The sequence below is a fragment of the Rissa tridactyla genome, chromosome 3 (assembly GCF_028500815.1).
Source record: "Rissa tridactyla isolate bRisTri1 chromosome 3, bRisTri1.patW.cur.20221130, whole genome shotgun sequence".
Taxonomy (NCBI): Eukaryota; Metazoa; Chordata; class Aves; order Charadriiformes; family Laridae; genus Rissa; species Rissa tridactyla.
Window position 1 is genome coordinate 77800910 of NC_071468.1, and position 13044 is coordinate 77813953.

Genomic DNA, 13044 nt, shown 5'->3' on the forward strand with positions numbered 1-13044 from the left:
AGGGCTTCGTTTTGCCTGGTGATGATGCAGTTCAGTGCAGGCAGCTGGCTCCAAGGCTGAGGGCTCCTGGCTACGCTGTAGTGACACAGTGGTGGCCATCTCTGCACATCAGTGGCACTAGTTGGAAACTGATACGAATTGGTTAAGTTTCACATTGCTGTCTGGAGTACAAAGGGGGAATTGGTGGTTCTGTGATAAACCTAAATTATCAGTGAAGCCAAGATTGACAGAATTCTTCTTCATAATTCCTACATTAATAAAAGGAACAGGAGCCTGCCTTCTAGTGCCCCTCTCCCCCCCACTGACCACCCACAACACTTAGGGAAACTGGCTTGCTGAATTCAAGTGAACTAAAAACCAAAAAACATTTTCAAATCCTATAATGGGCTGAGGGAAGAGCTTACTGAGACAAATTGGGGGGGGGGGGGGGGAATTAAGTGATATTCAGTGGTGGGGGAGATAAACGAAAATGCAAGATCTTTTCAAGAATAAAGAAGGAAAAGTACATGAAGGAATATGGGTAGAAGTTTTACTTGAAAAACTTTGTGATGCTAAGAAGGGAAGGAGATGAAAGAGGTAAGATATGTAGCCAGTTTAAAAATAAATTGATTGACAGGAATGCATTTAAACAGCATACTCAGTAAACTTCATAGAACTGATGTCTTTCAGCTTCATTTATCTGTGAGGTGGAAGATGCCTGTATAGTAGCTTAGTGACCAAGAGAGGAGGAACTACAGAAGTCTTAGTCTCTGACCTTGTTAAAGGATAACAGTGGGTAGATATTTTCTGCTGGATAACAGATAACACGAGTCATGATCGTGCAATGAATAATTGGTGCTGTGCTTAAGTCTGCTGCTTGATGGTGAATGTGTTTGCTGTTAGTGAAACTGCAGCGCCTACCATGCATGTTGACTAGTTTAAACACCTTCCCTGCTCTTTAACTTCTCATAAAAGAGACTATATACGGAAGATGAGAATAAGTTTCCATCACCATGATGCTATTCGTTACTTACTTTGCAGCGTTCCTTTAATCGTGGTTTTATTAACCATGGCGCTGACTTTGCAAGATGAATGGAAAAAAGAACTGTAAAAATCCCAGCCCTTTCTTGCTGCGAAACTGAGTGGGTTATCATGGGGCAGCACTACGACCATGCTGGATGAACTTGAATTTAGTGTATGTACCTCTTTGTCTTTCCAAAGGCTTTTCTTTCTGTTCATTGGTCACAAAAAAAAAAATTGGGCAAGTTCTGCCCAATACATTGTCAGTGCTTAAGGTTTTATTACTTAATTCTTTAGTTAATGCTTTTTCATACATGAATTTTCCACTAGGGAATTATTTCATTTTTCAGATTCATAGGTATATGTAGATTATTATAGTTGTCGCTAAAATTGAATGGATGCTGGTATTTTTTTAATGTATTTATTTTTTTAAAAATCCCTGATGTAAGGCTTTACAACTAATTACAAATTAATCCTTTGTGTATTGAAGGGAAACTAATGGATTGACAGTCACAGAGAAAATGTTCAAATCTTGGGTGTATACTGTTAGTCATTTTAAAGGTTCAATGATAAAAGTTCCTGAAGAATTTTTGATCTATCAGTTCCGTTGTCTTTGTTCATTGCAGTTACTTCCATTGCTGAAATTTTAGAATATGGTTTCTAGCGGCTCACTTAAGTCTTTGGTCTATTAATGTGAAATATTATGTCAACTATTAACATTTTAAATTATTAAATGGTTCTTTGCATAACCTATCATCCTTTGAGAGGGTCAGTATATTTCTGACGGTTAGCTGATAATGAAAAGGTAAACTGACTCAAGTTTTCTTGCGGTTACTGAGAGCTTGAGTTTCCATCGCAAATATTGCAGAGGAGTTTTTCAGCTGAAGTACTCTTTTGTTCACAGCAATACAATTGTGCTATTTAATGTTTCTATTTGATCATATGTTTTGCAAAATGCTATTATTTCTTTTTAGAGTAGGACTTGAAATTAGGGACTGAAGTCACCTCTAAGAACTCTTAAAGAGATTGTGCTGGCTAATGTTTCATTGCTGCAAGTCCTTAAAGATAACACAAACAACAAAGAGGATATTCAGGATGCCAGGAGAGAACACTACAAAATTAATTTTAAGAAGCTGCATAGGAAACTTACTATCAAAACCTATTTTGTTTCCATGGAATTTTGTTTCAATATTTTGCCAGTCCCCCTTACCGTTTCATACAGTTTTGTGTAGGCTTTAAAATTTGTGTTGAATTCTGCATGAGATGTTCGTCTCCATAATAAGACCATTAGTAACAGTGATGCTGTGGTGAGGCAGACTCCCAGGCAGACAAATAGTAAATTTTAATCCAAAACAAAATTGTGAAATGCATGTTTTGAGATAGAAGCATATTTACAAAGTTTCTTCATTAGTTCTTTATTTTTCTCTCTAGATGTGGTGCCTGTATGAGTGTGGGGTTTCTGCAAAACCTGTTTTCCTTACTTTGCCGTCGCAGCAGCGCGACGTTGCAGCTACTGCAGTAGTTTATAAGGGCAGATATAAAAGATTTCTTGAAGTATTCTCATCAGTTTATCAAAGTTCACCAAAATATACTTGAATGTCAATGATCGGTGTGACTTCATTGGGGGAGGGGAGCAAAGAGGAAGAACAGAAATTGCACTTGTTTTTCTTGTTGCAGGATGTCTATATTACTTAATTTTACATTTGTCTAGTACCTTCCTGCAAGCTGGTGTTTCACAGTCCTAGAGTCAATAAAGCTCCAATTGACCTTGCTGAAGAGTTTTTTAATTACTCCTGAAGTTAGTGTTTTCTTTGTACTTTCCAGGATGACATTTACAGCTTGAGGAGCTCATAACCTAAGGGATACTTTATAGCAAGCATTTTACAGAGATTTAGGTTAGTTACACTGGTACTAAACTTGCAGGAACAAGGAGTCAAGTGCAGAAAAACACTGCTGCTTCCATGCTGCTCTCTGTTACACGCCACAGGCAAGAAAAGTCTGTAAATCCAGATTTTTCATGGAGTAGAGCAAAAGAAGAAAAGAGCCAAGAACAAGCCTGAGGATCTTATCAAAGGCTGGAAGAGGGGGGAAAAGTATTCACTGAAGTCATAGATAGTAATTGGCTCAAAAAGGTAATGAGACAATGTGTCCTGTTGTCCTGTTTACAGGCTGCCCAAAGACATTGTGGAGTCTCCATCCCTGGAGATATCCAGAAGCCATCTAGACATGGTCCTGGGCAACTGTCTCTAGGTGGCCCTGCTTGAGCAGAGGGGTTGGACTGGATGGCCTCCAGAGGGCCCTTCCAGCCTCAATGATTCTGGGATTCTCTTGGTTGAGAGGGTAGAAGGCAGGAGAGCTATATTTCACAATTAAGTCTGCTTAAATAATGCACCTAACAGTGGAACTTGTACCCGTTTGATTGTGACCCATCGGAAGTTTTTAGGAAGGTCTCCCTGGTACCGTCCAAGCTTCTGTACCACTCTCTTTGGAATGACATTACTGCATGTAGGTTGATTTTTGGAAGGGGAGAAAGGAAAGGAGATTAAGGGACATGTAGAGCTCAAACTGGTGTCATCTCTTGAAACATGATGTCTGTACATGAAGTCTCTGGGGCAGTTGGTGATGGTTTGCAGGGAGTTCTTGCTTCAGTGGTGAAGGCTGTGAAAGACAGATGGAAGTATTTTGGCATTTGGTGAAAAAGCATTCCTTATTTTTAGCCTGCTTCCATTTGGAGACTTTGTGTGTTTTGAAAATGTTGACTATTTTCTCAGTACTACCTTGCTATGTAAGTAATTCTTGTGGCAACCGCTTCTTTGTTGTGTGAAGGTGAGCTCTGGAGCAAGAACAGGATGGAAGCAGTAGGAGTTCCTAATCCTGTTGCCCTGTTGTTTCTGCTTTTGTACTCTGTCATATGCTGTTGTAAGTCCAGCATTGCATAAACATTATTTTTTTTTACACTTTGGGATTAGCTGCTTTCAAATACAGAATTATTTAATCACTGAATTGTGTTTCAGATTGAGAAAGCTGTATATAGTATTGGTTTAGCCATTCAGTAGCAACTTCATAACAGTGGGCGGGGGGGTGGTTGCTGTATGCTTTAGCTTTACAAAGTCATGTAAAGAACCCTCCTGTATCCGTAGCAGCACTGTGGACTTCTTAGTTGTGCCTGGATATTATGGGGGTTATCGCAAAAAGCATTAAGAAATCTATTGCCTGGGATTTCTGCAATAGCTTTGGTTCTCAGATTTTTAGTTTGCTAGAGAGAGAGGGTGGAAGAGCAGTGTATAAGATCAGAATTAGACGCAGATTATCTGCCTAATATGGTTCTCTCGTTAGCACGGATAATATGAATACCGTTTGGAGAACAAACAGATTATAGAAAAAGAAATGAAAACATCCAGATCCTGAGCATTTGGAAAGCACGACACTGATGTATTTGTGTAACCTTTTCATGAAGAGCGATGCTGAAGTCAAAGAGGGGATTTTGATTTCCTTCATTAAAAGCTTATTAAATGAAGAAATAGGACAGTCGTTGTTTTGCTTCAATAGTTGGGGGTCACAGAGGCGGGCCTGATCTCCTCAGGATATTAATGCCTGCTTTCAGCTGGGGGAAATGAGCCGTCGCTTGAGTTAGCTGCAGCTTTATGTGCTCGTCACTAGGGATCCCCATATGTCCTGGGATCTGCGGCAGTCGGAAATGGCAGAGCTCGGCAGCGGGGAGCAGAGGGCTCTCATTGCTATTCATAACAGGTAGCTCGGCTCAATCTGCCCAGAGCAAGTCTGTTTAATGTTGATCAGCTGTCCATCTGATAAACCGAATTGATATGGACATTTCCTCCAAGGGCTGCCCTGACAATGACAGCAGGAGCATCGGGATGTCTTGTTAGTCTTTTTCTCCGAGCTTGAAATTTTATTAACCCTTTGTTAGAGCCGAGCCAAGCGTGCTTACAATACTGAGGCTGTAGGTTCTGTGCGTTTCTCCCTCACCTCTTTGAAAAACAGCATCAACCTCCAGTTTTGTTGTCTACATGGAGAGTGGCTAGCTGTTTTGTTTCCGGATTGTTTTTCTCTGGATGGAGCAAAAATTGTGACTTATAAAGGCAACTTTTAAAACAGCTTAGGTTTTGTGTGTGTGACAAAATACGTTGGGAAGCTCTGTTTATCCTCTCCCCCCCCCATCTCATCTCCCTTTTGCATGCCTGCCCAGTCTGTGTGGCTCTACTGGCTCTTCTCTCTTGCTAATTGGCATGAATCACTGGCCTTGAAACAGTTGCTGCTGGGGCTCTTCGCAGATCAAATGTTCTGATCTGGGGCAGAAGGTTACTTTAGATTAATATCGTCCGGGGGCAGTTGCAACACACGTGCACTGTCCAGAGGAAACAATTTACTCAGTACTATGCCAGCATGGAGGCAGAATCTAACTTGAGCATGTATCAGCAGTTACATGAAAGTATGGAGCAGTTTAGGTACTCAGTGAATCAGTGCTTGGCCACTTTCGAATAAGCTCAGGGAGCATAATGTGCCTTTGTACTAGGTCGCAATTTAATTTGAACTTTGAGGCCTTTTAGTCGTCTGTCTAGTTGAGGGCAGTTTTGCTCATATGTGAAGTCTCCATGACAAGAGGGGAACTGCTTGAGTCAGAAAAGATGTGAATGTGCTGAAGATTTCAGGAGAGGGGGGTCTGTGTGTGTCTAGGTTTGCAGTGTTAAGAGGATGCTCCAGTGCGTTGCTCTGTTCCCCACTCCCATTGTCCCTGTTCAGTTGTTACTGTTCATCCCCCTGCCGTAGTTCTGAGCTAAGGTGACATCTCTGGGCTCCTTGGAGTGACAGTCACTAACTGTCGGGGGCTACAGGGTTGAACTGCAGGAGGAGGGGAAGAGAAGGCTGTGCTAATGACTCTTTTCATGCCTTTTCCAAAAAATGAAAAGAAATAGAGGGCAAGCCTCTATGCGATAACCTCTGTGGCCATGCTCTCACAGGGATTTGAAACCCTTAAATTCAGAATGTAGCACACTGTTGGAATAAGAAGTGATTTGTAAACCTACCTAAATAAAATTGGGTCTGCCCCTTAAAACAACCAGTGCAAGATCATTAGTACGCAGCTTTAAAATGTTCAGCTGTTTCCCCTCTCCGCCCTGCACCCTCCCGCCTTGGTATCATTGAACTGCAAGGTATCCTGTTATTAGTTTAACTCCAGTTTGAGCAGTCATTGACTGCAGCATTCTTAAGGTGTCCAGATCGGCTTGCTCGCAACTCCCCTGCTGATGTGTCCTTTGTTCCTTCCCATCAGTACTTTCTGCTTGGCATTTTCTTCATGTCAGTGTCCCTCAAGCTTCTAGAAGACAAAACAAAAAAAGAAAGCGCCACGAGGACTATATTGATTATTTACCTTTATTTTGTGAAAAAATTCAAACAAAGGGCAGAGTCCCTCCAAATGGAACCTGTGGTACCTGCAGCTTACCTGGAAATACTTAGTGAAAGCTCTTTGTGCTTAACACCTTCTGGTTGTGGCTTCTAAAGTACATGGAAGAGACACGATAATTCATTTAATATCTGTTTAGCGCATGTGGTTGGGTTTTTCCCCCCCTAAGAATCTAAGTTTTATTCATAGCATCAAAAATAATTGTACTTTTTCTTTGCTTTCAGTCAAAGAAGTCTGGCCGAGATTACAGAACTGATCCACACTGCCTTTCTGGTGCATCGTGGGATAGTAAATATTGGTGAGCTCAAGTCCTGCGATGGCCCGCTGAAGGATATGCAATTTGGAAATAAAATGGCTGTTTTGAGTGGAGATTTTCTTCTAGCAAATGCTTGCACAAGCCTTGCGCAGTTGCAGAATACCAAGGTAAAAAGAAAACAATTCTTCTACAGCCATAGCAAGTAACTATTAGTGAGTCTTCCGAAAAAGAGGTCCTTTAAAAAATCAGCAGGTATGGTATGTATGTATATATGGAACATCCTTTAAAAATCAGCATACTTATAGCTGTAGATGGATTGACAGGCTGCTGCTGCTGCAAACATGTTTAGGGACATGGTTTAGTGGTGGATTTGGCAGCATTAGGTTAACGGTCGGACTCGGTGATCTCAAAGGTCTTTTCCAACCTAAATGATTCTATGATTCTATGTTTACCACTGTCTTACAGAATTACTGTGTTGAGGCCTCTAGTATATACTCTGAAGCAGTGCAGCCATAGGTAGTAATGGATGAGTGGTTAATTTGGTGAATTTAACGTATGTGCAGTGGCATCCTCATGACATGTCGGACTACAACACATCTGGCAGACTGCCAGCTGGAGACATGTTTGCTTTCTTATTTTGTTTTACTTCGCATTTTGTGAAAGGTTTATCTGTTTTAGGAAATTCCTTTCTTTTTCTACACAGTGCTCAGGTGACTTTTTACTCTTAATAAAATTATTTTGTTAGGCATTTGGATTCCCCTGAGTATTGCATTGCCCTATTAGCATGGATGTACTGGCTTCTAAAGGGCAGCTGCGATCCAGCTGCTCACCCAAACTGTTTGAAACTTTACAGGGAAACGTTTTTCATGACAAACGAATTGTATATATGTATGAATGAGACTGATGGAGACCTTAAGAGATCATCTCTGCAGTTGGTTCTTCTTTTCCCCGGACAGGATCAGCTACACCAAATCATTCTTGACGTGTGTTTGTCTAGCTTGTTCTTAAAATCTCTGGCGGTGGAGAGAGATTCCTGGGCATCCCTGTGCAGTCTGGTGTAACGCCTAACTACGTGTATGGCTGAAGAGCTAAGTGTGCCGTTCCAGTAGAAACGGAGAACAATTCTTTGTAGGGGTACTTTTTATATATCTGAAGATCACTGCCATATCGTCATGTAAAATAAATGTTTGTCGTGTGTGCAGTTCTCAACAACCAACATAGTTTTAATCCTGAACTTAAAGAGTCTATTGTTTTTAGATTCTCATGCTAAAGCTCCTTGTGATGGTAGCTGGGTATTTTTGTACTGCTTTGATTGTGACTGTGACAGTTTCTCTCAAAAGTGGTGTCATTTTGTAACATAGAACAGAGATTCAGGAGAAGAGACAGAAAATTAGATGTCAATCTGCTGGAATAGCGGATTAAGCCAGTATGGCGATAACTGGGAGTAAGTATTAAAAAACAGTTTTAAATAGTGCAAAATTTTAGTCATGCCATAACCAAAATGGGGTGCACTTGATTTTACTAATTATTGTTGATTTGTATCCATTATTTATTTTTTTTAGTACTTAGTAAGATTCTCTAGACAGACCAAAAGATTTAACCCTACATCCATTTTTTGTTTCAACGTAAAAGGAAACATTTATAAAATGTAGCACCTATTACTTTGTGTTTAGTACACCATTACGTATTGCAGCAGCAACGTATAATCCCTGAAGACTTGCCAGGAAACAAGCCTACAGTGAAATGAAGCACAAGTGCAGAGAAATACTTTTTTTTTTTTTACTTCTTTTTTTTTTTTAAAGCATCATTATACTGCATGTCGGAAAATTCTGCCAAAACATTTTAGCACTTTTTTTCATTTTTCTGACATCTAAATACTTTCATAGCTTCTACATACGATAAGTGGGATGCCATTATGGAAACTGATTGACTTAGTAAATTATTCTTTTTCATACGTCTAACCCTACTAGCAAAGTTAGAAAAATTGAAGTACAAGCTATAGAAATCTCTTGACAGGTGCAATGATTTAAACATACTGTATTTATTCTTTTGTAAATGATGAATTTTCAAATCTGGCATCTGTTTTTCAGCAGTGTGAAATAACTGTGACTTTTTTCCTTCATAATGTTTTGTTTTCTTTGATGTAAAAAGTAAAAATCACAGTACTGCTTTTATCGTGGCATTTATTTGGTAGCTCAGCAAATTGGCTAATGAAATGAGCAGCGTTATATGGTACGTGGGACTGGACCATGGTAGGCTATAACCTCTGTAGACATGCATAGCTGTTGTACAGACCACAATTTAAACTAAAGGGGGCTTTAACATTAACCGAAACCACGGCTACCAAGATAATTTTATTGTGCTGTTAAACTCTTGTCTAAGCTTGTGTATGATGCATTTATCTCTCTGCTTCTCTCGGGGCTGACAATTAGATGTGAAATTCTGTAGTCATAATGAAATGCAGAGCTATTTTATAATTGCCAAGGGTAAAATTAGCAAAGTCAATTATTTTCCCTTAGGCTTTTCCCTGTAGATATTAAAAGGCTGCAAGGTAATTGCCTTAGGTAACACTTTGATTTTTAAATAACATTAAATATAGGAATTGTTGTTAATTCGTAGTAATTTTCCTCTTCTTGCTACTGTTGTAGAATATAGCTGCAACAATGTTAACAAGATTCAAGGCTCAGGGCTTGTGTTTTGGGGGTTTCTTTTAAACTAGTGCTCATACTTCTCATACGTTTGCTAAAGTTAGGCAAAAGAAGGGCTTGGGGGCGATGTTCTGGGGTTTGTTTTAAATATCTGAGGTACAAGGACTAAAAATTTCTTGAAATCTCAGTTAGGAAGCCTCCGGTAAGATAAATTCTGCTGTTGTGGTATTATAAAATAATCTAAAATTTTGTTGCTTGAACACACATAATAATTCAGAAGGAAGCATTCTCATTTTCTACTTTGTGAAATTGAGACATTAATTATGATTTCAAAGTTGATATTGACTGAGGCTTAAAATAAAGTACTGAAGGGCAGATGCAACTGCATGCTGCATTTTTGTAATAGTGGCAGTTTATTTAGATAATAAAAACTGTTTAAAATGAACAGTAATTTCTTCAAAAACGTTTACAGCTGCAAAGCATTAAATTGATCAGATCACATGGATTTAAAATTTTTCTGTACATTCATGTTAACTTTTTAATCACCTTATATAAACTATCCTTTTTTTTTTGTCTGCTTTGTATTTTGGATGGTGGCTTTTCTTCGGCTAAATTCTTTTGTTGATTGAAGATAATATGGGTATAACCTTACTCCAGAACCATATCCTGTAGTAGATTGGACGTTGCTAATCCATAGATTTTAGAACAGAATTGAGCCCAAAGAGGAATCTTTTAGTAACTGGTACATCAGCAGTGGGTATAGGAGTGGCGAGCCTTTGCCAAGGAAGGGCATGGTTAGTTTTTGCTCCTTAAATGACAGCACAGTAATGCCTGGTAATGTGCTGATTTATTGGACTGGGGTGTGTTTATATGGCATGATGGGGTTGTTTTGTTAGGCTTTCTCATCTTGAAGTTGCAGTGTTTCGATACTAGGATTGCAATAAGATATTTGTAAAAATCATCATAAACATGTAGATGGTGGGAGAGATGGAAAAGTAAAATGATGTGTGCCTATGTTGTGGGATATGTGACCATATACAGTTTTAAATAAGTACATGAATAAATTATTAAGAAATGTAAAAGGATATGTTTTAAGGGTCAGTTCTTTGTTGCCATCTGAAGGTAACATATCTTTAACATTTGTTTTCTCGCTTTGCCTGGCCGAGGATGTGGGGATGAAACTGCTAACAGCGAGTTTCGTTGCATGGAAGCGCTTCTTTGACTCTGGTAGCAAAAAACGTTAGTTTTGCCTTTGATTTCTGCTTAAGTAGCCTTCACCTCTCGTAATATTTTTAGGGTGGCGTTCAGATACAAACATAGCAAAAGTAACAAGCATTAATTGACATTTTTGTCACCTGTCAGACAGATACGTCATACGGACATTTGAATGCAAATGATGTGTGAATATTGGCCGCAATATTATCAAATCATGTGCTTTTGCAGGGTATATCAGAGATAAGTTGGAAAAAACCTGGTGCAGCATTATAGGTGGAGCTTCCTAGAGCATCTAAATCACAGAATCATAGAACCATTTGGGTTGGGAGGGACCTTGAAAGGTCATCTAGTCCAATCTCCCTGCAATGAGCAGGGACATCTTCACCTACATCAGGTTGTTCAGAGCCCCATCCAACCTGGCCTTGAATGTTTCCAGGGATGGGGCATCTACCACCTCCCTGGGCAGCCTGTTCCAGTGTTTCACCACCCTCATTGTAAACAATTTTGTCCTTATATCTAGTCTAAATCTACTCTCTTTTAGTTCAAAACCATTACCCCTTGTCTTATCACAACAGGGCCTGTTAAAAAGTTTGTCCCTATCTTCCTTATAAGCCCCCTTTAGGTACTGAGGGCTGCAATAAGGTCTCCCTGGAGCCTTCTCTTCTCCAGACTGAACCTGTCCTTATAGGAGAGGTGCTCCAGCCCTCTGATCATTTTTGTGGCCCTCCTCTGGACTCGCTCCAACAGGTCCGTGTCCTTCTTATGTAGGGGACTCCAGAGTTGGTTGCAGCACTCCAGGTGGGGTCTCATGAGAGCGGAGTAGAGGGGCAGAATCACCTCCCTTGACTGGCTGGCCACGCTGCTTTTAATGTAGCCCAGGATATCATCAGTTGTCTTATGAAACTTTGGAGAGGGTGCATAAAAGATGTAATTGTGACCACTTTTGATCCATAAATCTTCAGATGAATTAAATGATGCGTTTTGGTGCAATGCCTACTGTAATGTGCTGATGACTGAAGAAAACTATAAAATAATCTTTAAACGCATCGCTTGTAGCTCCATAAACAGATAGGAAGGCATCCCTTTTTATTTAAAAAAAAATCACCACAAACAAAGGAACAAAAAAAACCCATATCCAAAAGAAAAAATAAAATCCCAGAAAAAAGAAAGGCAGGGGAGGTGGGGGAGAAGAACCTAGACCAAAAACCTGAAATACATGTAACGGTAGTGTTTTCCATAGTTCTTTCTGAAATCTTAGGAATGACTCTATTTTTCTCCACTATAATTCCGTGATCTTTTGTTGGAATGTTAAACCGTTCACAGAAGCGCTTCAAAATCTATAGCCTGAAAGCTTGGAATTGAATTTAAGAATCTTGTCTGTCAATGCAGAGCTCTGCCAGAAGACCACATTATAGAGCATTGTTCTATTAAGCATTATTTGTTTATAAATAAACAGTAGCACAGATGTAGTACTTATGTGGTGGATGCATTTCCTTATGTTAAGTTTATGTATTCCTAAAGGCATAAATGTGTTGTTTACAAAATAGGCCTTGTGTTTGCATAAACATCAACAAGTTATTCATGTAAGTCTTCCTATTGCAACAATCTTGAATGTACACTGTGCTTCGTAAAAGAACTGCTTATCTTGAACTATGGTTTCTACTACTGTAGCATCAGTTGTGGCCCTATGGGGAACGCTCCATTTTCAACTTGAACAACTTAGTTCCGTGCTGACCAGTGAAGGGTATGGAGAGTGTTCCCTTTCTGGAATTATGCCAGTTGCCCTTTTGATGTAAATCGACATTTTTGAGAATTGAGTCAGCTAGACTCTATAATTTTAATTTTCCAATGTCATGTAAGAAAGGTAGTACTTGTATCAGGCTTTTTCTTTTCCTGAATGATGTCAAGAGAAGAACATAAAAAATTTTAAAAAAATATTTTAAGTATTAAAACAGTTAAAAATCATGGATTGGCTAAAGAAATGATTCCTAGGATTGGTGGCAGTTTTCTGGTCCTCTCTTCAAAACTGAAAACTCAGCGTAAAGAACATGAAGAGCACATACCATCAAAAATCCTGTAAGAAATGGACTCAGTCTCTTCTCCCAAGTAACAAGCGATAAGACAAGAGGAAATGGCCTCAAGTTGTGCCAGGAGAGGTTTAGGATGGATATTAGGAAAAATTTCTTCACCGAAAGGGTTATCGAACATTGAAACAGGCTGCCCAGGGAAGTGGTGGAATCGCCACCCCTGGGGGTATTTAAAAGATAGACGTGGTGCTGAGAGACGTCGTTTAGTGATGGTTTTGGCAGTGTTAGGTTGATATTTGGACTTGATCTGAAAGGTCCCTTCCAACCTAGACAATTCTATGATTCTGTGAAATGTCTTGTTGCTTATGTAATGGCAGCCATTAGCAGCCACTGATTTGTAACAGGTCCGAATTACTGTCCTTCAGACCAGTGCTTTTCATTTTGTTTGAGGTGAGTAGAAGGTGCTTCTTGATAAAC

At 39.5% G+C, this 13044-nt stretch overlaps 1 protein-coding gene across 3 annotated transcripts in view; it reads left to right on the forward strand.

Moving 5' to 3' along the window:
• Positions 1–13044, forward strand: part of PDSS2 (decaprenyl diphosphate synthase subunit 2) — a 121865-nt gene that overhangs the window by 68890 nt on the left and 39931 nt on the right. For all 3 annotated transcript variants that reach the window (XM_054195218.1, XM_054195217.1, XM_054195216.1), the window contains one exon: positions 6646–6844. In XM_054195218.1, coding sequence (XP_054051193.1) covers positions 6646–6844 — 199 coding nt within the window. The remainder of the gene's footprint in view (positions 1–6645; positions 6845–13044) is intronic.